General features: G+C 40.9%; 1 protein-coding gene across 2 annotated transcripts; it reads left to right on the top strand.

Moving 5' to 3' along the window:
- The first annotated feature begins 1,324 nt into the window (after nt 1-1,324).
- LOC131462987 (phosphatidate phosphatase LPIN2-like) lies at nt 1,325-26,944 on the top strand. Of its 2 annotated transcripts, XM_058634592.1 has the most exons (21): nt 1,360-1,440; nt 5,854-5,930; nt 6,024-6,224; nt 7,200-7,295; nt 7,879-8,177; nt 8,827-8,943; nt 9,116-9,233; nt 9,402-9,861; nt 11,355-11,454; nt 12,686-12,873; nt 12,965-13,058; nt 13,155-13,224; nt 13,316-13,399; nt 13,839-13,918; nt 14,614-14,776; nt 14,863-15,011; nt 24,802-24,888; nt 24,974-25,126; nt 25,309-25,423; nt 25,523-25,626; nt 25,712-26,944. In XM_058634592.1, exons 3-21 carry the CDS (start codon nt 6,033-6,035, stop codon nt 25,854-25,856), a joined length of 2,814 nt encoding a protein of 937 aa, XP_058490575.1. In that variant the 5' UTR covers nt 1,360-1,440; nt 5,854-5,930; nt 6,024-6,032; the 3' UTR covers nt 25,857-26,944. The 2 variants fall into 2 exon arrangements, with proteins under 2 accessions (XP_058490583.1, XP_058490575.1); XM_058634600.1 differs by lacking the exon at nt 5,854-5,930 and having other exon boundaries at nt 1,325-1,440.
- Nucleotides 26,945-27,030: the final 86 nt, after the last annotated feature.

The raw sequence follows: 27,030 nt of genomic DNA, 5'->3' as shown, positions 1-27,030 counted from the left end.
TTGGTTTCAATTATCACATTTCTGTGGTTAATAATAGCTTAGAGTCAGAGCCGGCCTAAAGGCAGGTCACCAGGCTAAAAGAGGCGGCACGTACTTTCCTGTCAGAGGGAAGAACAAAGCAAACATGAAGAATTCTCCAGGTGCAACAAAGCAGAATGAATTAAATCAACAAGTGCACATGGTTCCAGAGGTCAAATGAAGACCGTGGTCACGCGTGGAGAAGTGCAGAAGTGGAGGCCCAGTACGTTGTGGAAGCAGAGCTGGATGGAGAAAGATCGGAAAGATGCCCAGTGGTCATACGAGGGCTGGAGTTAATGTCAAGAAGAGCAGAGTTTATTCAAGCAAAAGCTAAAGAAGATGCTGAAAGCATTGTGACTGTAGCTTCCATCAGCTACCCAACATCAGCCATCAGACTGAAGCCAACCTCCCTTCCTAAGTTTACTGGCATCAGGTGTGACTTTCACTGCTGGAAGAGAGACTGTGAGGCCCCTCAGAAGCAAGGGGAACCAACCTGGTAACAAGCTACTTGACAGCTTGGATGAGAGAATAGTGGGAGATCTTCGCTTGACAACCTATAACACAGCAGACATCTTTTGTGTCCTGGATAATCAGTTGGGAAGAAAATGTGGAGGCTGCAGAAACAGGCGGTAAAGAAATGACACTTGCTGAAAGAGAGCTGGAGGTGGTGAGGAGCGGCCTTCATAAGTAAGTACTGACGATCACAGTGAGAGGCCACACTGACATGCCTGGTACCCCTGGGTAGAAGATCCACATTCCACATTCTGTCACTACTCTGGTAAGACCCATCTGGAACAGACAGAAGTTCAGTCATTGCTGCTTCGGGAGACATCAAGAAAGTGTACAATTCAGTTTGGCTCAAAAACAGAAGTATTTGCATAGGTTTCTGTGACGTGAGGAGGAGGAGCTGGACAAATACGCAGTAACAAGGGTCAACATTGGAGACAAGCCAGCAGGTTGTATTGTTCAACTCGCCATGAGGGAAACGGCTCATCTTCCCCAATTTGTGGCTACGTTAACGACATTTTGACCTCATTTAATGTGTACAGGAACACATTTAATTTTTCAGGAAATGATTAAGGCCACATTGAATTAATTTGGAAACAAAATAAAAAAAATATTTGAGAATTTTGACTGTATTCGTTTTATGTTTAATTTTTTTAATTTTTTTTTTTAAATGTGGCACTTATCCTCTTCCGTTCATTTGAGAGACGAATGCTTCACAAATAAAAAAATAAAATCAAACTTGACGAATTAGTCTCTTCATGTCCTCCTGCTGCTGTGGACTTGATCACGTGCAGCCTAAGCAGTGCACGGTCACGTGACGCGGTGGCTTCAAACAGCAGCAGCAAGAAAAAAAAGACTCGACAAGGTTTAGAAGCAGAGAGAAGGAAGGAGACACCGCTGCTGCCGCTGCTACAGGTAAGTCATCATTTATCGTCTAAATAAAACTGTATTTACATCCGTGCTCGTCAATGTCCTCTGTCGTGTCTCCTATGTCCTCCATCAGGACTCTTTTAACGGCTCATGTCTTCACTCTTACATTCTGAATATGTCATGTATTTGAATGGCAGTGACACTCAGACACATTCGTGCGTCTTCTCATGAGAAACAACTGTTAATGTGACACCTTTTAGCTGCGTTTCCTGTCTTCTTTCTGACGTCTGACTGTTAAGTGTCCCTGAACGCATCATCATAGGTTGTATACGTTGACATTGACGTCATCTACAGGTGAATTTAGCACCGGATGTTGTGGTTGTCTAAAAAAAAAAAAAAAAAAAAAAAATGTTGTGGTTGTCTTTATGTATTTGTATTGTAACAGTGCACTCTGTTATGAGACATGTACACGTTTTACAACAACACTTTTTCATACAACTGTCAAAAGCTTTCAGTTATTTTATGTAACTGATGATAATAACAACCACGATCATCATAATAATTGGTCATAAACACTGTAACTTCAGTTTTAAAGTAAAATGTGTTCTAGATGAATGAAAGCACAAACTTTTAGTTTCTTTTTCAATGAATTGTTTTCCATATAATTGTCAATTCACATCCAGCCCTTTATGCCCTCATATAAGGTGTCATATAAAATGGTGATATAAACTTAAGCTCTACCACCTTTTTATATTATATCATGGACTTCTACCCTTATTGGTGGATTTCCCTCATTTATTTCTCATTGCTAATTGCATTTTTTTTGTGTGATTTTAATGAATTATTGTTAGTGTTTTTAAACTGCCGCCTGGTTTGTACTGTGACAGAGAATGTATTCTATTCCATTGACACGTATGAGTCAAATATTGACTTATTTAAGCTGTTCTAACAGTAGCCTACGGTTTGCCCTCTTTTATTTATATAGTATGATGTTAAATCAACATTGAACACAAAAATGATATGAATATAAGATGAGATATAAACAGTGTGTGAGGTGAGGCAGTTATTATTGTAATATGATGTTCCTCAAATTCAACATAGTCATCTATATGCTAATAAAAGACCTTTGAATGTTTTACCTCAGATATGTGAAACATTTCACTTGTTTTTTTTGTCCATAAAGATTATGATCTATATACTAGGGCACAAACTAGCACAAAACAAAATATGGATTTATTTTAACGTTTTTATCATGTAATAGCCTCAATATGAAGATCCGCTGCGTCTGACTGACACACAGAATCTCGCCAGACGCTTGGACGCAGTGAGCAGGAGAAACGTACAGAGACACAGTGAGAGCTAGATTATACTGTAGTCCTAATCCAGTGAACAGGATTAACACCTTCTTAAGATCCACTCATCCGTCACAGAGAGAGAGAGTGGTGTGGGTCATGGATGAGAACTGGTTGTGTTGGATTCATCGTCATGTGTACCACAAATGCTTATAGCTGTGACCTCACTCTTCTTTATCTTGCCAGTTCTTTATTCAGAAAAATCACCTGCAACTATTTTAATCACTGATTCATGCTTTTCTTCCTCTTATATGACACTTGATTCTACTGGAAATTATCCCATTAGGTGTATATATGTATATACATATATGTATATATGTATAAAAAAAAAATATATATATACATAAAAAATAACCTTAACCTTAAAAAATGTTGATCGGTGTTTGTCAAACCTGGACATGAAGATGTTCTCAAATGTCTTGTTTTGTCCACAAACCGAAATGATTCACTTTTAATGATTTATTTGTTATCCAGAGCAAAGAAATTAAGAAAATATTCACATTTAAGAAGCTTAAACAATCAGAAATCTGGTTTTAATCATGAAAAAAGCTTTGAACCGATTAATCGATTATCAAAATAGCTGTGGATTAATTTAGTAATCGATTAATCGTTTCAGCTGTAGTTGCAACCATTTTCCACGCATAAGTGGACAAAGCAATCTCAAGTCAAAATCCACCTCGTCACTTGTTTTTGAGGCTTTGACCAGTCTTCTTAGACCGTTGGACTTTGATTGAGCACAATTATGAATCATTAGAATTTTTAAAGGATTACCTACTTTTTAAACACTGGCCTCACAGTTTTCCTCTGTGAAACCACCTAAATAAATGCCTTATGGGTTTTGGGTTAAGCCAGCAAATTACATTTTGACAATTAAGTTGAGGTTACTCCGAAATGAAGGATTTTAAACACATTTGAACTCGCTGACAGAGGCAGCAGTGGATCAGCAACTCCTGTGAGCCGTGATGTAAAATTTGTTTTGTGTCATCCGTGTCAAATGAGTTCACTCGATGCTGATTCAGCGTGTCCGTGTCACACGACTCTCTTTCTCTCTGTGTTGCTCAGTAAAGCGAGCGGCGTTTGGACCTCCTGTTGCCGCATGAACACATCTCTCCGCTGCCTGTACCTGTGCTGCAGGTGTACACACACAAGCGCTCCCTCAGTCAGGTCTGATCGTTTTGCTTGGCAGAGTCTATTTTCAGAAGAAGGACACACGAAACAAATAATAATTAACTAATAATAACTAACCAATGTCTGTTCAATAAAGCAGAGGCACAAGAATAACACTGACAAAAATGACCAAAGTTGCACACTAAAATCTGTTTTACTTGTTTCCAGTGAGAGTGAACCTCAGTATCTCAGACTCGTTTTTTTGAACTATTTCTTTAACTCTTAAATTATAACAAGAACAGATAAACATGCTAAATCCTAGGATGAATCCTCAGGGTCTAGAAAGTGTGAATGCACAAAACTCCTCGTATTTTATCGAGTTTTGTTTCAAACCTGTAACTCAGGGATGTCCAAACACACAAATGCACTGTTTTATTCTGATTTTATCTTCATTGTCACGATTATCATTTTTTAAATGGCAATATAACCAAATCTAAGCCACACAGGAGTGAACAAATGAAAAAAATTTGCCTTTCTTTCACATCTGGAGTCATAATATGACGTTATAGGAGGTGAATGCATGAATCTGTCTGTCATGGCTGGGTTACGAACCCAAGACTCTGGTTTCTAAGTGCAACTCCATACCAGCTGAGTTAATGGGGACGACGTACGGCTAGTTTTCTGTCCCAGTCCGTCCCTGGCCATAAGTAATACTTTATAAAACCAAAGTACAAAACCTGATTGTTGTTATTTTTTTGTTATTTTGTTTAAGTAGAACAGTATTTCTGATTTTTCTCCAAGTACTACCAGAGGAAGCTTGCGTACCACTGGTGGAACACGTACCACATTTTTAAGAACCATGGCTTTAGAGTAAACACATTCAAACTTTTCTGGCTATCACTCTGTACCATTAGGTTGCAATGGTCACCAGACTACGAGAGAGAGGTTATGTAAGGGGGTTAGTTTTCGGGGGCGAGCAGCTGGTGGTATTTTCCCTCGCAGTGTTTGAACGTGGTGTTGTGAGGTTAGAGAGGCTGGAGGAACCAGGAACAGTGAGGATGAGGAGGACGCTGGTGCAGACCTGGGTTACATGTTACTGTTAAATCCTGTTTGGGGAGACATGGAGGTCTGTGGGACGTTGGCTCTGGAGCAGCAGGGTCAGCGACTGCACCTCAAGTCCTCCTGGACTCTGGTGAGTAGGGGAGCTGTTACACAGAGATGACTGCAGCAAATCCTCCAGCATGACAACCTGGAGCAGGGAAATGCTATGTTTTTAGAGCTGCAACTAATGATTATTTTCATTATCGAGTAATCTGTCGATTGTTTTCTCGATTAATCAAATAATTGTTTGGTCCATAAAATGTCAAAAAAAAAATGTTGATAATCAGTCTTTACCAAACCTGGAAATGATGATGTTCTCAAATCAAGAATTATTCAAGGAATTTTTTGTTATATGGAGCAAAGAGTCCCAGAAAATATTCACATTTAAGAAGCTGAAAAATCAGGAGGAAGCTTGGTTTAATTATTAAAAAAAATACCTTTAAAAACGAATAATTGATGATCAAAATAGTTGAAGATTAATTTAGTGACCGATGAATAATCGATTAATTGAATAAACCCAAATCGGTTTGACGTTTTTTACATTATTAAAACAGGCTTTCTGATTTTCTATTTCTTCTTCAATGTGAATATTTTTGGTTCCTTTGCTCCATGTACAGAATAATTAATTAAAACTGAATAATTTGTGGTTTTGTGGACAGGGCATTTGAGAACGTCATTATTTCCAGGTTTGAAAAAAAAAAAATCGACAAATTAATCGATAATAAAAAAAATTGTTAGTTACAGCTATAGTTGTGTCTCAATGTGTGTTTTGCACAGTTCATAGACATTATTAAAGTGTGTTCTTAGTGGAGACGGAAAGGTTTTTCTGTGTCCACTGTTCTCTGGTCTGCAGTTGCTCAGATCCTCAGTCAGATCAGGACTCTTTTGTGGAAAATAGGACAGAGCTGCTGTGTTTAGGGACCAGACTGCAGACTATTCGGAACTAAAGGGAGCAGATGCTGCAGGCACTGGAAGGTTCTGCATTGTTTTATTTTGTTGTTCAATTTCGGTGCATATTGAGCTGAATTGTCACCTGCATGTATGATGATTTGGTGTCTTCGTGGACAGGTGGACACCATGAACTACGTGGGGCAGCTGGCTGGTCAGGTGCTGGTGACAGTGAAGGAGCTCTACAAGGGGATAAATCAGGCCACGCTGTCAGGCTGCATCGACGTGATCGTGGTGCGGCAGGCTGACGGCACGTTCCAGTGCTCGCCGTTCCACGTCCGCTTCGGAAAACTCGGTGTCCTGCGTTCCAAGGAGAAAGTGGTGAGTGCAACACATCATTGTTGTATTGCGATATTTTCTGGTTTATTTGCTCCATGTGACAGAAATCATTAAAACTGAATCATTTTGGTTTGAGAACATTTCCAGGTTTGACAAACCCTAAACAGCAATGCAACAATAATTCATCTAAAATTATGTTTTGGCTTTAACAAATATTGTGCCATGTTGTGATTTCAATAAAAATACGATTAATTGTTCAGCCCTAGAGAGGAACCCTCTCAAATTAGGAACAAATGATCACTTGGACTTGTGGATGAACTGATAAAATGTCAATGTCACTTTGACAAAAAACTAATTTGTTAACTTGTGAGGGTGATAGTTGAGGCACAAACACTGACTTGGACTCATGCAATCCAGTGGTCAAAGGTCTAGGTTGCTGTGACCTCACACACTTTTGTTTTTGACTTGTTAAGCCATAATCTTCAGAACTTAATGAAAATCCTCAATCACCTGTGTAGCTTCGGGTCGTCAAAGGTCAAGGTCGCGTTGACCATGTTTTTAGCTGTTCAACAAGCAAATGGTCCAATCAAATCCACTCTAGTTTTGCTGAGAAAGCACAACCCTGTTTGTCACAATTAAATACATAGAAGATATGACAATAAATTGTGACAAAGTCTAAAAACAATTGCGTAGCCTGAAACCGTTGGTCAGCCAAGGTACACAACTGCTGACCTGATTTTCAGTGAACTACTTTCACCCATGCAGTTCATTTCAGAGTTCTGATAAAACCCAGTTTGTGTCTAATACTGTGCTAAATACATCAATCCTCAGAACAAGCTGTTCACTGTGTTTTTTTCTTCTGTGGCTTAGCTCTTCAGGTAAATCTGTGGCACTGTTTATGTTTTTAATCCTCTCAGCGTATTGTAGACATGCATATGCTGCTTTCTTTCTGTCGTTAATGCAACAGAAAAGAACACAGTGACCTGGTGAGTTTGTGTTGTTTGACTTTCTGTGCAGATCGACGTAGAAATCAACGGCGAGCCCGTGGAGCTGCACATGAAGCTCGGAGACAACGGAGAAGCCTTTTTTGTTCAGGAGACCGAGCAGCACAATGTGAGTTTTTTTGTAATGTTCAATAAAAATGGAGCTGTGGACTCTGCCCCTAGTGTTCAAAACATGGCAAAGCATTTATTTACAGATGCATACAGATGACACTGCAGCCATGGAAGGAGATGTTGTTGATTAAATAATTATATATCTCCTGATGTATCACACATTTATATGACTGAAAGTTTATTTGTAAAATGTATTACAGTAAACTGTATAAATAAGATAATTTCTAATAGTTTGACTGCGCTGATTGAAATACTGTCTTAGTTCATTAGGGCTGAAACAATTACTACATTAATTGTCAACTATTTTTATAATCAATTAATCGGTTTTAAAACAAGTTTTATGATTTTTTTCAGCTTCTTAAATGTGAATATTTACTGGTGTCTTTGCTCCATATAACAAAGAAATCATTTAAACTGAATCATTTTTGGTTTGTGGACGAAACAAAACATCATCCATTCCGGGTTTACTTTATGGACCAAACAATAAATCGACAGACTAATCGATTATGAAAATAATGGTTCGTAATTTTACGTGTTACAAGTAGAGATCAGTCATATTAATGTGTTTTCCCCAAATACAGGAGGTCGTCCCTGCTCATCTGGTGACCTCACCTCTCCCCACACAAGAGGCTTTGTTCAGGAGCAGAGAGTCCAGATGTGGGGGATCATCAGGAGAGACCGGTCTGCCACTGGGTCCAGACGACCTGGTCTCTGCTAACACGCAGCCGTGCACCAACTCAGCCAGCAAGAAGAAGAAGAGGCGCAGGAAGAAGCACAAAGCTGAGCCACGCAGGGAGGAGCAAACCAGCTCACCTGCAGGTGTGGACCTGGAGCTGTGTGATCCCAGTTCAGATGACGAGCACAATTCACACAGTGGACAGTAAGTGGACACGCTCACTTTGTTTGTTTTAAAAATGTTTCCTTAAAGGTGTAGTACAGGTTTATTCGAAGTGTTGTTGGCACAATTATACATCCTGGAGTTGTTGATCCACTCCTGCCTCCATAAGTAAGTTAAAATGTATTATTTTGTGATTTCTGCGTTTGAAATCCTTCATTTATATTGAACTGAGTAACACAAATTCACCAAATGAGGCAGCAGTAGACCAGCAGCTCCTGTATCCACACAAGCTAAAAACAGTTATTTTCTCAATGGAATTTGGTACAGGATTGTGAGTTGTTAACAAATAGACCCAAACTTTATTTTCTGTGGCAAAAAGGCTCCATAACAACAAGGTAAAGGGGTAAACATATTCTTACAATATCATACAAGCTGGTGTAAATGTTATTAGGTGTTCAAGTAGCATCAAGTATCAGGATCTCAAACTTCCATCACCCCTCCACATGAGTCATGGGGCTCTCAGCTGACATAGGACGAAAGGAGGGGTACATCCTGGACAGGTCGCCAAATTTAGAGTGTCCAGTCCGCCTCTGCATGTTTTTTGGACATGTGTGCCAGCCACATGTGCCACTATATGGCCCAGAAAATCAAAACTAAACAGCCCCATAATTTCGCGATTTCCTGTCTACAGGGCGTCTTCACTCTCCATCATGAACAGCAGCATGGACAACAGACAACATTCCCCTCTCACTGCTCTTGAATGGGACAGCTACCCTTTCTCCGACAGCGACTGGTCACCCTGCACTGGGTACGGAAGCCCACTCTTTTGTCTTTTTAATATTTTACCTAGTTCATACAAGCACAGAGACTCAATACACAATTCTCCATCTGCTTTATCAAAACAGACAGGCCAAATGAAACAGACCTCTCCTTTGTAACTGACTCAAACTTGACACTGAAAGTGTGGCGTTTGCTTACAGCAGGGAGACGTCCGAGCCCAAGAGTGACTCCGAGCTGATTGTGAAGCCAGCGGGGAATTCATTCAGGACCGAGTCCCACATGCAGTGGACGTGGGGGGAGTTTCCAGAATCCACCAGGGTACGGCTCAGATTTGAACTTCTTGGTATTTGAGACTCACGATATGACAGAATTTTGTTGGATTGTATGGAAAGTACACATTTAAATATCTCTTCTTTTTTTTTACTTAAAGAACTTTTGGAAAAGAATGTTTGTATATTATTTTTTGTTGTCTTGTCTTGTATTTAGGTCAACAGAAAGGACAAAACAGAGCCAAAGTTGTTGACCATCAACCCGTCAGAGAACACACATTTCAGGGTCATCTTGAGCTCGGAAGCAATGGAGGAAGAGTTCAGGGAAGTAGAGAGGAACACAGATCTGATATACAGCGTTGTCAAACCAGAGCCTCGAACCTACAAACTTAATCGGTGCAGCTGCAAACCACAGGCCCCCAAAGCCTTGTCACATGATACAAACATGAGTGAGGACAAACCAGACCTTTCACATTCAGTGTGCCATGAATGTTCATCAGCGCCATCTTCTAATAACTCCGCCCCCAACACGAAAACTGTGCGTAAAGCCAGGTGGACATCTTCTCCACCCAACCGCAGAGACTGCGGCTCTGCTGCCAGCGTAGGCAGCGACATGACAGGAGACGCCACACCAGGAGCCTCCTCCAAACCCACAGACTCCCCCGTCAAGAGGAGAGGTAATACCACTTCCCTTAAATCTCTAAAAGGTGCTTATTTTGCTGGACCATTTGTGCAGGAGCAGCTCCACCTGTAATTAATCAATGTTCATGACCTAATTGAACAAATAAAAGAATGGCAGGTGAAATTATAGTCATTTAAAAACAATCTGCTAAAATAGCGGAAAACCCACCAGGAAATGCTGCCACCTGCTGGACATACTTTTCCCCTTCAGCTTTTAAAGGGGACATATTATGCAAAATCAACTTTTTAACCATTTTAATACTTATATTTGGGACTCTGGGGGCCCTACCAGTCACCAAAGTGTGGAAAAAGAATACTCCGTCATGTTTTCGTGGTTCCCCTAAGTGTAAGTATAGGCGATAAAACACTCGATGTTGAATTCCCTGCGCTTATGACGTCAGCATGCGCATTTCACCGCGAATGTTACCGCCCCACCAGTAAGTTTACTTCGAGAGCTCCACCTTAGCTCCACCTTGTCCCTGCGAGAGTGCAGGCGAGGGAGGAAGAGCGGTATTATTTCAACACGGAGGGACAAGTGTGCTGTTGGTGGCTGCACAGTGGAGCACAGTGTTTTACACAAACTTCCAGCCTCAGAGGATTTTATATATGAAGCTAATGTGCCGGATAAAGTCAGCAAACGTGTGTTCGCACCACTTCGCATCAGACTGCGGCCAGCGGTCGCCGTATTTAGTCAGCGAACGTATTTCACCGACGTACAAACACACACATTTTTAAGAAAAGGTCACATGGAGCTCATAACTAACCATTCTGACACGTCCTAATTAAAAATATTTGTTCAGTACGTCCTCCATGACCGGAGCACAGACTCAGTCTGATCACATACAGCGGCCGTTTATGCTGCTCGCCACTGTTTATTGAAATGCTATTGTGCTTCATCCTTATGGTATTTTGACCAAGGCATGTCACTGACATGTTCATTAGGACACCAGGGAACTATTTTAATGGGGGAAATAGGGTATAATATGTCCCCTTTAAAAGCTGCTGAAAGGATCCAGTTTTAGCTCTTATATTAAAAGTATCAACATAAATACATTTCATATGTTGTGTGGCCACGCCCCTATTGAATTCACACCTAGCTCCACAATGTCAGTTTCCGATGAAAATGGTTTCTAAGAAAAACAAAATGTTGTTTGTAAAGGTTTAGATTGTTGGGGCAGAAAAAAGGTTCCTACATTTCCTGCAGTGAAAAAACAAAACAACAACAAAATGTGCATGAAAATGATAAAACAAATCCTCCTAATTAACAATGAATGTAATTTTAGTTTTTAGTGTCGTACAGTTTCTTTCATATGGAGGTTGTCTACAGTGAGTTCATGTGAGAGAATGTGAAGAGGAAGATTGTGGTTTGGGCCTGAGTTCATATTTGATGTCTGGGATTATATTCTGCATTCACACTTCCTTTCAAGAAAAGGAAGTGAAAGATGATGAACGTTCTCTGTTGTCCTCTCACTGTCTTTGTTTCATTCAGATGTGAGGAAGAGGAGCCAACATCTGGGACCTGAAGACATTTACCTGGATGATCTGAAAGTGCTCGACCCTGATGTTGCCGCTCTGTACTTCCCAAAAAGGTACAAAGCCCTGAAGTTGTGAGGTCAACCTCCCCCCACTAACATCTTGATTTTTGACTAAGAATACAATGAACATGTCTGTGACAGATGTCAGTCGTCCAGGTCATATTTATCTTCAGGAGGTGACTGTGGACAGCTTTAACTGAAGAATACAATCAGACACTAGAGTGAATGGTGTTAAATGTATCTTTAATTACTTTATTACTTTAAAAAAAAAAAATACTTTTACTCCATGGCTCCAGTTGAGCTGTTATTTTACTATGCTCTGTATCGGTTTTTGTTTTTGTTGTTTTTATGCTTTCTATTTTTATTGATTTTCAATTGACGTGATTCTGTACAGCACTTTGGTCAAACTCAGGTGTTTTTAAATGTGCTCTATAAATAAATTTGACTTTACTTACATACTTTACTTTATAATCTTCATTGCCCAGTCGCCACTAAGTTTGAATATAAAAGTGTCGTGGTATTTTATTCAGATGTGTGAAGCACAATTACTCTCCTGGTATTGTCAGTAACTTTGGTGATGATGAAGAAGTAAGAGAACCTCTTGTTGCCGCATGTCTTTGATAGAATAAAATAAGAAATGGATGTGTCTGTAGTCTGTGATTTTAAAGTGGTAGTTCTGGTTCTTAGAATTGTGATTGGATGAGTTGTTTCTCCTCTGCACCAAGTACCAGAATACCAGGAGACACAAGGAAAAACTGATTTAAGTCACTTCACAAAAGGCTCACGTCATAAAATGTCTGCCTTTTTTTCTCGACTATGACGCTTTATTTTGCTGTTTTGCAGCTTTCCTTTTTTCTCTAGCTGGAAACTCAAGTTTGTAAATTGCTCACTCTTCCGAAACAAAGTCCAAAGTCCATAGAGAAAGTCAGTGTTTTAGCTCATAAAGACACACAAGCCGCTGGTTTACTACTGCCTTGTTTGGTAAGTTTGTGTCAGGTAATTCCAAACACCAAAGCCACAGTATCACACATGATAATAAATCCTGATTTCCTCTGTATGGTGAAGGGAGCGAGTGATATACAAAGCAATGCAAACTTCACTTTCCAGTTAGTGAAATACTACTCAGGCATAGATTTTATTATGTGAGCCTTTTAGTTGGCTAAAATCAGTTTTACTTTCTTGTGTCCCAAGAAAGTAAAACTGGCAGCGACAGTGGTGACCTCATACAGAAGAAATCTGAACTACCCCTTTTAATGTTGTAAAACCCTACTCTGCGTGCGTTCAGTGAGTCCGAGCAGGTTCCCAAACACTGGGTGAAGTCAGGACAGTGCTCTGGATCCCAATCGCCGCAGTCGGTGAGCAGCGGCGCGGCAGACAGCGGCACAGAGTGTCTGTCTGACTCTGCTGGTGACCTTCCTGACGTCACACTGTCGCTGTGCGGAGGCGTCGGGGAGAACTCTGAGATCTCCAAAGGTAATGAATCAGTTTTTATTATCATCTATTTGCAAAATAGAATAAAACGTCTTGTGTAACATGCTCAGATTTTATGTTCCACTTATTCCAGAAAGGTTCATGGAGCACATTGTCAACTACAACGACTTTGCAGACAATCCTGCGATTATTGATAACCCCAACCTTGTGGTCAGGATTGCAAACAGGTGAGTCTTCCTCCTCCAATAATGGCTGTACTTATATTGTATACATTTTTGTGCTTTACATTACTGCTAAAAACAAAACACTTTTTCCCCCCTCAGGTATTACAACTGGACACTTGCTGCACCGTTGATACTCAGCATGCAGGCTTTTCAGAAGAACTTGCCAAAGGTATTTTCTGGTATAATGTGATTTTTATTGATTTTATCGTGTCCTGCCTCTTTACATTACGTTTCCATGTGCGTTATATATTCATCTGCAGGCTACAGAGGAGGCCTGGGTGAAGGAGAAAATGCCAAAGAGGTCTGGACGCTGGTGGTTCTGGAGAAAGAGCAGCGTGAAGCAGGTACATGACAACCAACCAACAACTCCACAGGCTTGTGTCTGATTTCCAGCATTTAACAACTCCAGCCACCACAGCCAATCAGAGAGTAGGACCCGGTGAAGGTGATGGAAACCTAAACAGAAATACATCATGGGTACATCAGTGGGGAAGAAGATGCAAAAAGAGAGATATAGTACAACAGTGGTGCCTCTGATTTGAAAGTAGTTTCATGCAAATTATAAGCGACCAATGTCGATCTGTTTACATAGAACATTAATGGAAAGTGTGGAAATCACTGAAGCTCTGGATACGTACCTGAGCTGGGCGTTAGTGTGAACTTGGCTGAACTTTGCCTTGTAAATGAGACACAAATATGGATTTACATCATGACATAAAGACCTGAGCTCCTTTGTCATGGTACTAATGTTTTTTAAAACCTAATATTTCTTCTTCTCCTCAGTCTTCAACTGAGTCCAAGTTAGAGAGACAGGAGTCGCAGAGCGGAGAGAGTCCTGTCCCCCACCAGGCTCCAGAAACACAGTGAGTCAGCAATAAACCTCTGATTTATACACACACACACACACACACACACACACACACACACACACACACACACACACACACACACACACTGGTTATCTAACCACAAGCTCTAAACAGAACCAGGTCCTCAGAAATGAGGTTCTGTTTCATTAGGACCAGGTTTTGCTCCCATGAGGACTACTGGTCCTGACAAGGCCAGTGCTAAAGCCAGAATACAATTGCACATACACACACAGGGAAATTCAAAACAAATGTTCTGAAATAGTTCAGCTCCTGGTGTAACTGTGTGATAGAGATCTTTAAGGACATCTTTAATAAAATAAAGTTAAAAACTAAAACATGTTTCATAATCTAAAAATAGTAGATGAGACAGTCTGCTGCCCTCTGGTGGCTGTAAATAAATCTGCAGGGTTTGGTTGACACTGAATCACATTGGGTGTCTTAAATTATTTAAGGAAATATATGGCATAACTGAAGTTACAATAAAATAGCATGTCAGTTTACAGTAACTTATTATAAAATAGTTCAGTAAAATAAACGAGTGCCTTTGTCAGTTCTTTGTCATGTTATTGTCTATCCTCAAACCTATTTTCTTTGAAATTATTGCAGGTGGACTTGCATTTCCTCTCCTGTCGTCATCGTGATATCGTTTGTCTTCCTCCTCCCTCAGCTTGTGTTCTTTTCCCCTGCAGGCACAAAACATCAGAATGGTCCAGCGATGAAGAAACGAAAGAGTTTGACGCCGTCACACCTGCTCTGAAGCCGACTGAGCGTGTGCAGACTGAAGCCACAGCAGCAACAGCAGCTCCTTGTCTCTCCTACAAGAAATCCCTCCGTCTGTCGTCTGAGCAGATAGTAAGAACAATCAGCACCGACTCTGCACCTTTTACCTTCTCTCTATATCAGAGAGTGTGCTTTTACTCGGTCTCTGTCTCTCACAGGCCAGACTGAAGCTGCGCGAGGGGCCCAATGACGTCACCTTCAGCATAACCACGCAATACCAGGGGACATGTCGCTGCGTCGGCACCATCTACCTGTGGAACTGGGACGACAGAGTTATCATCTCTGACATCGATGGCACCATCACCAAGTACGGGACAGTTAAAACCTTAATTCAAGTTTATTCTCGGGCATTTTTAAGTTTGTAAATGTTGACACAATAAAGTATTTTATCGCATATATATAAAAAGGTCAGGGTACTAAAGTATAATCCGTATTTCTGACAAAACCAAAATACGGAAACAGCGCCCCCAGTCGACTGACACGGCTTCAAATCACAATAATAGTGTTAATAATCATTGAAAATGAGAACTTGTGAAGTTATGATTCAGTGCTGATGTTCAGTGCTGACAGTTATTACATGAAGAGTAGACCTGCACTGCGATCTCGAGCTGCTTATTTCAGCCAAGAGGAGCAGGTTGTTTTAATGGAGAGCTGTGATGAATACAAAAAAAGTGATCACAGCCAAATATGACAAGAGATGATAACACTGTTTTGTAGACTTTGAAAAAGCATTTGACTCAATCTGGCACGAGGGCCTCCTGCTCCAATTATTACAGAAAAAACTACGACATCATCAAAACAATGTACCTTAACAATAAGTGTGCAGTCAAAATTGAAGACTCCCAGAACCGTGGAGTAATGCAAGGAAATAGTCTTAGCCCAACACTTTTCAACATCTACATAAATCAATTAGCAAAAACGTTAGATGAGTCGTCAACTCCAGGCCTCATCCTGTACAACACAGAGATCAAATGTCTCTTGTATGCAGATGATGTAGTGCTGCTGTCCAACTCTAAAGAGGGACTACAACAGCTCTGAGATCACCTTCAACAATTCTGTCAGACTTGGGCCCTGACAGTCAACAGGAAGAAAACTAAGATCATGGTGTTTCAGAGTGAGAGAAACAGACCCCAGTTCACGCTGGGCCCAACCATCATAGAGCCCACTAACACATACACATACCTAGGATTAAAAATGACTTCTGCAGGGAACCTCAATGCTGCAATAAACCAGCTGAGAGAAAGAGCAAGACGGGCCCAATGCAATACGAAGATCAACTAAAATTAATATTCCAATCCCAATCTGGCTCAAAATTTTACAGTAATAAAATTAACAGTAATCCAACCAACTGCATTATATAGTAGTGAAATATGGGGTCCATTAACAAACCAGGACTTTTCTAATTGGGACAAACATCAAATTGAAAGCTTGAATTCTGCAAATACATTCTTAGAGTCCAGAGAAAAACACCAAATAATGCATGCAGAGCTGAACTGGGCCGGTTCCTGCTCCGTATTGACATCCAGAAAAGAGCCATATCATTCTATAAACACCTCCAAACTAGTGACCCCGCCTCATATCACCACCAAGCCTTGCAAAGCCAAGAGAGCAACATGGAGAGGAGTGCCCTCAGCCAACAATACATCGAATTTGAAAGCATCCCAGACAAAGCAGCATTACAGTTTGTCCTGGGAGAGAAAAGTAAATGCACCACGCTCGCAGCCCAATATGTGTCAAGCTGCCAGCGACTGAGGGACAGCCAGTGGACAAGAGAGAAGAGCAGCTAACCTAGTGAAGAGCTACTCCCTGTATTTACTACTCATAATATGTGTGTTTATACAGATATTGTACATATTGTATATAGTGTAAATAAGAGTGTATGAACAATGTTGATAAATATATGCTTTGGCATCGAAGATGCACGTTACCATGACGATAAAGACCCATTTGATTTGATGTGCAGTCCAGCAGGTGGCAGCATTTCCTACAGGCGGTGGGTTTTCTTTCTCTGTTTTAGCAAAAATGTTTTGAAATAACAACAATTTCAGCTGCCATTTTTCTTTTATTTGTCCAGCGAGGACATGGATGTAAATTAATTACAGGTGGAGCTGCTCCTGCACAAAGACACACTGATTTAAAAGCCTTTGTGTGCTTTCCATGACGTGGTACATTCCACTCCTCCCCTCTGAGTCGATCTATTTGGAATGTTCCACTTCCTTTGTCGGAGGCGGAGCTTCTTCTACGCAGAGAGAAACGGGAGGAGGAGGACGGAGCAAAGGGGACAAACATGTGGACAAACGCGGTAACTGTTGCTTAAAAATGACCCACACATTTCTTAGATCCTCTGTTGACGCTCTGTTCACACCTGCTGTTCACATCCGACCACACCTGCTGTTCACATCCGACCACAGGTGTTCAGATTACACCTGCTAACGCTAACGTGACGTCACTGCTCCGCAGCAAACACACGATTAAAAATGAACTTTCCTACTATAGTATGTCGTCACAATGGTTAAAATATAAATTCTCCACATGTCCTCAAAGAACTGTCCAAAACGTCAGAGAATGTCCTCAACAAAAAATTTCAATAGACCATTAAAACTGTTCAGAATGACTATCTAGTCTGGCCAGTAGCAGGTTAGCTGCTGCTAATGTGACGTCACGGCTCCACAACAAACGTGTGTGTTTTCAACGCATCTGTTTTAAACTAAAACTGACTTAGTGTCAAATATATAATTATATAGTATGACGTCAACAACTGCCTTCATACTGTCAAACAGTGTCCTAGTACAGTATGTCGTTAAAAACGTGTATATTATTTAGTAAACTATCCCATTATAAACTGTCAAAAATGTCACTATACCATTAAAACTGTTAAGAATGAGTAACTAGCCTGGCCAGCAGGGGGCAGGTTAAGTAAAAAAACCAACTGTTGAGGAGCAGTGGTTTAGTAGAATTTTCGAAATAAAAGTGTCCGTGTTGATATGGACCAATATATAGTTGACAATAAAAAGGTATTTTCCTCCTCACATTTCTTCACTCATTTAGTGAGCACATTTGAACACTTTAAAGTGGACACTGCTTTTTCTCATCATGTCCTCTGACTGAACACCTGCAAACAGCTGCAGTTAAAAGCACAGTTCATGTGTTTTCAAGCATGGTTAAATGAGGTCATTATCATCAGAGTTTAGGGTAATAAGAAAACAAACAAAAACAAGCCATGACTTTACAGTGAAGAGTAAACAGAGGCTTTGGGCAGCGCTGGCACTAAATACATCAGAATCCTCTGTTAAATATTGAGATTTTACAAATGTTTACAGGATTTTTAAAGTCTTTGTAACTGATCTACAGCTTTGTTTGGACCACGACCAGGAGCCAGGAGCCAGGAGCCAGGACCAGGAGGAGCTGGAGGACGACGAGGAGCAGCGGGGACAGGTGTGTCGTAACTGCTGCTTAAAAATGATCCGCACATTTCTTAGATGATCTGTTGGCGCTCTGTTCACACCTGCTGTTAACATCCGACCTGAGGGATCCGATCACAGGTGTTCAGATTTCACCTGCTAATGCTAATGTGACGTCACTGCTCCACATGTAAACACACACACCTTTCATTTCATTTCTCTTCACATACAAATGATGTTGTTTTCTGATTGTTCAAGAACAAATGTTGATCAGTGTTTCTCAAACCTGGAAATGATGATTCTCAAATGTCTTTTTTTTTTATTCACAAACCAAAAAATGTTCAGTTTTAATTATTTCTTTGTTATAATAATAATAACAACAATCCATATATCAGAGTGGAGTCATTAGTCATATCGGCAGACCTCGCACATATCCCATAAAACTTTTCAAAGTCAATATCTGCCCATAACGATAATATCGTGCATCCCGACACGTTTCCATGTCAGGTGTAAACTAACAACAAACTATTGTTTTTTAAAGAATTAAATCAAGCTTTCTGATTTTACAGCTTCTTTAATGGCAACATTTTCTGTTTTCTTTGCTCCATAATAACAAAGAAATCAATTCAAACTCAATCATTTTTGCGCTGGGAACAAAAACAACACGTTTGACAACGTCATCATTTTCACCTTTAAAAAACACTCATCAACATTTTAGCACATTTTATGGACCAAACCATCACTCTTTCACCTGTGATTTCATCACCTCACACGGACGTTAACAGCACTTGTCAACAGAGCCTCTGATTAATGTGTTCACATCATTTTTACATTGTAAACAGGTGAAAATTGTAGACGAATGGTGTATTTATTGATTGAATGTTGCCACTTTGACTCGTCCATAGTTTTCACTTGTTAACAATGTAAAAATGATGTGAACACATTAATCACACAGAAGTCTTATTCATGTGCTCATCATTTTTAAGCAGCAGATACTGGACACCTGGACCCAACTGTGTGGTCAACAGTCCAGGGAGTGAACCCCTATCAATTTTTTTTGTCTTTTTATGGCTTTTTTTAGGGTTTTTTTGGGGGAAACAATAAAATAAAATGGTATAACCCCCTTCTGTTATCTCTGTGGGAGGCCGGGGGAGCACAGCCCAGCCCCAACCTCCCACCACTACAAACGCAGTGAGAGCGCGCGTAGTTTGGCCCCGGCGCCGGGGCCAGGTATTCGGAGCGTGCTGGATTTGAACCAGCCACAGCCGGACTGGCACAACCTTGCGGTTGCGAACAATACCAGCACGCCACGAACCCTTACGACAATTGGAAGAAGCTCTTGGTGTTTTTCAGTCTTCACTTTGGCTGTGGAACCTTAAACCTTCAAGTATAAAGGAATTGAACCGTCAACGTCAGGACTGAAGGGCAGCTCTCTAACCAGCTGAGCTAACTGTCCACACTCGTCCTTGGGTTTTCTTAGACCAATCTACTCTCTGTGTTGAATATTGGGCTTAAAAAAGTTGCTTCGTCCAAGATTTGAACCTCTGACCTCAGGAGCTCTAGTCTTTGACTAAACCTTGTGAGCTATTTGTCCTTGCATAGAATCTCTCAAACGTTGGACGTCTTTCAATAACAGATATATACCCAAAAACGCCAAAAAAACGTCACACTGATGAAGTATTTAAGAATGTCTGTGCGGGATGCAGGGCTACACGGCTGGTGTAGTGGTTAGTGCTCTTGCCTTTGACACAAGAACACCTGGGTTCGAGACCCAGTTGGAACACGTATCTTTCTGCATGGAGTTTTTCATGGTGTGTGCGTGGCTTTTCTCCAGGTTCTCTGGCTTCCTACCGCAGTCTGGCTTCCTTCCAAGAACATGCAATATGGGGATTCACTCTAAATTGACCAACTGACCTGGGCAATCAGGCTGAGGTCTGTGAAGTCATGGGTAATCTACTACTGAAAGACTTCTAAAGGTGTGAGAGTCAATGTGTTGAATGGTTGTTTGTCTCTAAAACTCCATGCAGAAAGATTCATGCTTCAAGCAGGGTTTGAACCTAGGTCCTCTCGCTGCAAAGGCAAGAGCACTAACCACTACACCAACCATGTTGCCCATGTTACAGGACAGACATTCTTAAATATTTCATCGGTCTGACCTTTTTTTTGACGTTGTGGTTCTATTATTGAAAGACCTCCAAATTGTACAAAAAAGCATACAAGGACATATAGCTTATGTGGTTAAGTGAAGGACTGGAGTTCCTATGGTCAGCGGTTCGAATCTTACACGATGTGAATGTTTAAGTGGAACAGTGTGGAAATTTATCCTAATCCCCCTATTGCATGTTTTGAATGGACTGGTGAACAGCCCAGGGTGTACCCCACCTATCACCCTATGACAGCTGAGCTTGGCACAGCACCCCCCACGAACCTGAAGTGGAGGACAAAGCGGTAGATGATTGATGGACTGCGGTAGGAAGCCAGAGAACCTGGAGAAAAGCCACGCACACACCATGAAAAACTCCATGCAGAAAGATACGTGTTCCAACTGGGTCTCGAACCCAGGTGTTCTTGTGTCAAAGGCAAGAGCACTAACCACTACACCAGCCGTGTAGCCCTGCATCCCGCACAGACATTCTTAAATACTTCATCAGTGTGACGTTTTTTTGGCGTTTTTGGGTATATATCTGTTATTGAAAGACGTCCAACGTTTGAGAGATTCTATGCAAGGACAAATAGCTCACAAGGTTTAGTCAAAGACTAGAGCTCCTGAGGTCAGAGGTTCAAATCTTGGACGAAGCAACTTTTTTAAGCCCAATATTCAACACAGAGAGTAGATTGGTCTAAGAAAACCCAAGGACGAGTGTGGACAGTTAGCTCAGCTGGTTAGAGAGCTGCCCTTCAGTCCTGACGTTGACGGTTCAATTCCTTTATACTTGAAGGTTTAAGGTTCCACAGCCAAAGTGAAGACTGAAAAACACCAAGAGCTTCTTCCAATTGTCGTAAGGGTTCGTGGCGTGCTGGTATTGTTCGCAACCGCAAGGTTGTGCCAGTCCGGCTGTGGCTGGTTCAAATCCAGCACGCTCCGAATACCTGGCCCCGGCGCCGGGGCCAAACTACGCGCGCTCTCACTGCGTTTGTAGTGGTGGGAGGTTGGGGCTGGGCTGTGCTCCCCCGGCCTCCCACAGAGATAACAGAAGGGGGTTATACCATTTTATTTTATTGTTTCCCCCAAAAAAACCCTAAAAAAAGCCATAAAAAGACAAAAAAAATTGATAGGGGTTCACTCCCTGGACTGTTGACCACACAGTTGGGTCCAGGTGTCCAGTATCTGCTGCTTAAAAATGATGAGCACATGAATAAGACTTCTGTGTGATTAATGTGTTCACATCATTTTTACATTGTTAACAAGTGAAAACTATGGACGAGTCAAAGTGGCAACACTCAATCAATAAATACACCATTCGTCTACAATTTTCACCTGTTTACAATGTAAAAATGATGTGAACACATTAATCAGAGGCTCTGTTGACAAGTGCTGTTAACGTCCGTGTGAGGTGATGAAATCACAGGTGAAAGGGTGATGGTTTGGTCCATAAAATGTGCTAAAATGTTGATGAGTGTTTTTTAAAGGTGAAAATGATGACGTTGTCAAACGTGTTGTTTTTGTTCCCAGCGCAAAAATGATTGAGTTTGAATTGATTTCTTTGTTATTATGGAGCAAAGAAAACAGAAAATGTTGCCATTAAAGAAGCTGTAAAATCAGAAAGCTTGATTTAATTCTTTAAAAAACAATAGTTTGTTGTTAGTTTACACCTGACATGGAAACGTGTCGGGATGCACGATATTATCGTTATGGGCAGATATTGGCTTTGAAAAGTTTTATGGGATATGTGCGAGGTCTGCCGATATGACTAATGACTCCACTCTGATATATGGATTGTTGTTATTATTATTATAACAAAGAAATAATTAAAACTGAACATTTTTTGGTTTGTGAATAAAAAAAAAAAGACATTTGAGAATCATCATTTCCAGGTTTGAGAAACACTGATCAACATTTTTTCTTGAACAATCAGAAAACAACATCATTTGTATGTGAAGAGAAATGAAATGAAAGGTGTGTGTGTTTACATGTGGAGCAGTGACGTCACATTAGCATTAGCAGGTGAAATCTGAACACCTGTGATCGGATCCCTCAGGTCGGATGTTAACAGCAGGTGTGAACAGAGCGCCAACAGAACATCTAAGAAATGTGCGGATCATTTTTAAGCAGCAGTTACGACACACCTGTCCCCGCTGCTCCTCGTCGTCCTCCAGCTCCTCCTGGTCCTGGCTCCTGGCTCCTGGCTCCTGGTCGTGGTCCAAACAAAGCTGTAGATCAGTTACAAAGACTTTAAAAATCCTGTAAACATTTGTAAAATCTCAATATTTAACAGAGGATTCTGATGTATTTAGTGCCAGTGCTGCCCAAAGCCTCTGTTTACTCTTCACTGTAAAGTCATGGCTTGTTTTTGTTTGTTTTCTTATTACCCTAAACTCTGATGATAATGACCTCATTTAACCATGCTTGAAAACACATGAACTGTGCTTTTAACTGCAGCTATTTGCAGGTGTTCAGTCAGAGGACATGATGAGAAAAAGCAGTGTCCACTTTAAAGTGTTCAAATGTGCTCACTAAATGAGTGAAGAAATGTGAGGAGGAAAATACCTTTTTATTGTCAACTATATATTGGTCCATATCAACACGGACACTTTTATTTCGAAAATTCTACTAAACCACTGCTCCTCAACAGTTGTTTCTTTTACTTAACCTGCCCCCTGCTGGCCAGGCTAGTTACTCATTCTTAACAGTTTTAATGGTATAGTGACATTTTTGACAGTTTATAATGGGATAGTTTACTAAATAATATACACGTTTTTAACGACATACTGTACTAGGACACTGTTTGACAGTATGAAGGCAGTTGTTGACGTCATACTATATAATTATATATTTGACACCAAGTCAGTTTTAGTTTAAAACAGATGCGTTGAAAACACACACGTTTGTTGTGGAGCCGTGACGTCACATTAGCAGCAGCTAACCTGCTACTGGCCAGACTAGATAGTCATTCTGAACAGTTTTAATGGTCTATTGAAATTTTTTGTTGAGGACATTCTCTGACGTTTTGGACAGTTCTTTGAGGACATGTGGAGAATTTATATTTTAACCATTGTGACGACATACTATAGTAGGAAAGTTCATTTTTAATCGTGTGTTTGCTGCGGAGCAGTGACGTCACGTTAGCGTTAGCAGGTGTAATCTGAACACCTGTGGTCGGATGTGAACAGCAGGTGTGGTCGGATGTAAACAGCAGGTGTGAACAGAGCGTCAACAGAGGATCTAAGAAATGTGTGGGTCATTTTTAAGCAACAGTTACCGCGTTTGTCCACATGTTTGTCCCCTTTGCTCCGTCCTCCTCCTCCCGTTTCTCTCTGCGTAGAAGAAGCTCCGCCTCCGACAAAGGAAGTGGAACATTCCAAATAGATCGACTCAGAGGGGAGGAGTGGAATGTACCACGTCATGGAAAGCACACAAAGGCTTTTAAATCAGTGTGTCTTTGTGCAGGAGCAGCTCCACCTGTAATTAATTTACATCCATGTCCTGGCTGGACAAATAAAAGAAAAATGGCAGCTGAAATTGTTGTTATTTCAAAACATTTTTGCTAAAACAGAGAAAGAAAACCCACCACCTGTAGGAAATGCTGCCACCTGCTGGACTGCACATCAAATCAAATGGGTCTTTATCGTCATGGTAACGTGCATCTTCGATGCCAAAGCATATATTTATCAACATTGTTCATACACTCTTATTTACACTATATACACTAGTACAATATCTGTATAAACACACATATTATGAGTAGTAAATACAGGGAGTAGCTCTTCACTAGGTTAGCTGCTCTTCTCTCTTGTCCACTGGCTGTCCCTCAGTCGCTGGCAGCTTGACACATATTGGGCTGCGAGCGTGGTGCATTTACTTTTCTCTCCCAGGACAAACTGTAATGCTGCTTTGTCTGGGAAAGATGTCATCTGCTGTGATAAGTCGTCAAGCGAAGATCTCCCACTAGTCTCTCATCCAAGCTGTCAAGTAGCTGGAACTTTTTGATCCGGTTGGTTCCACTTGCTTCTGAGGGGCCTCACAGTCTCTTCTCCAGTGGTGAAAGTCACACCTGATGCCAGTAAACTTAGGAAGGGAGGTTGGCTTCAGTCTGATGGCTGATGTTGGGTCGCTCATGGAAGCTTCCCAAGCACATAACATTGCAACACATGCAAACCAGTTTCCTCCATCGCACAAAAGGAAGATACTCCTCTCTGATTTGAGATCCTGCAGATCTGTACAGAAAAGTGTACATGCTGGAAGATGTCATTGTGGAAGTAAAAATATATTGAATAGCCATCAGAGGGTGACTCAATTGGTTGCCATTTGTGGGAAAACAAGCTTCTGATTCTCACTTACGATTTACAACGTCACTACACATTTCACTGTGAACCATTTTATGAAATGAAGCAGATTTCTTGCATATATTATTGTAGTCAGGACTTTTTTCATATTGTGTTACTTCCATTTGACCCTAAAAATTAGCTGTGTGTGTAAAACCATCCTGGATTTGATACTTTAGTACTTTAACACCTAGATCATGTGTTTTCTGACAGGTCAGATGTGTTTGGTCAGATTCTGCCTCAGCTGGGTAAAGACTGGACACACCAAGGAATCGCTAAGCTTTACCACTCTGTGCACGAGTAAGACAAATAACTACAAACTCTTGGTTACCAAAAAAAAACCCCAACAAGACCGTCTTTAATGTTTAACCTCTCCATTTTTCAGGAACGGCTACAAGTTCCTGTACTGTTCGGCCCGGGCGATCGGCATGGCTGACATGACGCGGGGATACCTGCACTGGGTGAACGACAGAGGGACACTCCTGCCTCAGGGACCTCTCATGCTGTCCCCCAGTAGCCTCTTCTCTGCCTTCCACAGGTGGGAAATCCTGTCACCAAGCAAATGATTCTCATGCGACATCATCACAGACAGAATTACGGCTTATTTAACCCAGTTTAGGTCTTTTTTAACCTCACCAAACTTCAAATTGGGGCAAACAAAGTTCAGAGGTCAAGTTTTTAATATTTTTTTATTATTATTATTTGTCGTTTTCTTGTTAGAGAGATCATAGAAAAGAAGCCTGAGAAGTTTAAGATCGAATGTCTCACAGACATCAAGAACCTCTTCCTCCCAAACACGTGTCCGTTCTACGCAGCCTTTGGAAACAGAGAAAGTGTAAGTTCTGCTTATTTGCTGAATAAAAATGATTGATTGACCACATTGTAATAGGATCATTAATTCAATTATTATTATTTATTTTTTTCTGTGTTCAAGGACGTCTTCGCCTACAAGCAAGTGGGCGTGTCCGAGTGCCGGATATTCACAGTGAATCCCAAAGGAGAGTTAATCCTCGAGAAAGCCAAAGGCAATAAAACATCGTAAGCACCGAACCATCACTGTTTTTTGTCACTTGTCTCACACAAACACTTATTGTTCCCTCTACTGTTTTCTCTTTTTTTAAAGTTACAGTCGGCTGAGTGAGCTGGTGGAACACGTTTTTCCTCTACGGAGCGCGCAGCACAGCGCCACCTTCAGCTGCCCGGAGTTCAGCTCCTTCTGTTTCTGGAGACAGCCCATCGCTGAGGTTTGCTTTGAGGAGCTGCTTTAACTTTAAGAGTAGGGATTTCTCTTATACCTATGTATGTGTGTATACACACTGGCTTAATACTGATGAGAAATTCATTTTATATACATTCTACAACTGCAGTATATAAGAGTTTACTAGTTTAGTGAACTTTTGGAATAGAAAAGACTATATCAGGGTTTATTCCCAGCTGGATATTCTTTGTGCTTTGAACTATGCCAGTAAAGGTATAGTTCAGGTTTTTTAAAGTGTGTTTTATGAGGTGCTGACGCTTTCTGTCAACATCGCCTGAGCTGTGTCGCTCCCCGCTGTCTTCCAGCTGGCAAAGTCTCATGCACGAAAACATGCACAAACGAGAAGAGAAAAAGGATTTTTTAATTTAATCTAAGTCTACAATATATCTTTGCTTCATTAATTGCTTCTTTTTGTAAACTGTCAAACTCCCCCAGCACCAAAGTCCATTGAGAAAAGCGTCAATTTTATATCAAGGCACACAGGAGGTGTTGAGTCACAGCTGCCTTGACTTATTACTTCAAATGTGTTATTTTGTGACTTCAGGGTTTGAAATCCTTTGTTCACATTTTAACAAAGTGACACAAACTTACCAAATGAGGCAGCAGTAGAGCAGCAGCTCCTGTTTCCATGTAAGCTAAAATGCGGATTTTCCTTATGGACTTTGGTGTGGGAGAATTCTATTTCCTGTTAAAATAATAAAAGACTATTGAACAGCGAGATAAAGCTGCAAAAACAAGCAGTGCTGACGATGAGTCAGAAACTCTTACAAACACACTTTAAGAGTACTTCAAAGCAGTATATAGGAAATGCAGTCTGGTGTTTCTCCAGTCCTTTTGTAGATGACGAAGCACTTATTTACTCTACTGCACTTAAACTGAGGATTGTTCAATATGAAACTCAAACACTCGGTGTATGAAGGGTTTTGTACTCGTCCCTTTCAAGGCCTTATCTGCTCTGTAACAGTGTTATTTAATATAAAGATAAACAATTATCTTTGCTCCAAAGCTGAAGGATTATGCACAGTTAAAGGACACTTAAGGAGAAACGTGTTGTGACTTTTGCTCAGAGCTCATAACTACATGTGTGCAATGTGTGTGTGTGTGGGGGGGGGGGCGAATAGGCACTTTCTGAACTGCAGCTGAAGCAGAACGACAGTATTTTCTGACAAACTCGTCTTTGAAAA

Source organism: Solea solea, chromosome 1 (genome assembly GCF_958295425.1).
Source record: "Solea solea chromosome 1, fSolSol10.1, whole genome shotgun sequence".
Lineage (NCBI taxonomy): Eukaryota > Metazoa > Chordata > Actinopteri > Pleuronectiformes > Soleidae > Solea > Solea solea.
Note: the sequence above shows the minus strand (reverse complement) of the source record. Positions and strands in the feature narration are given on the sequence as shown.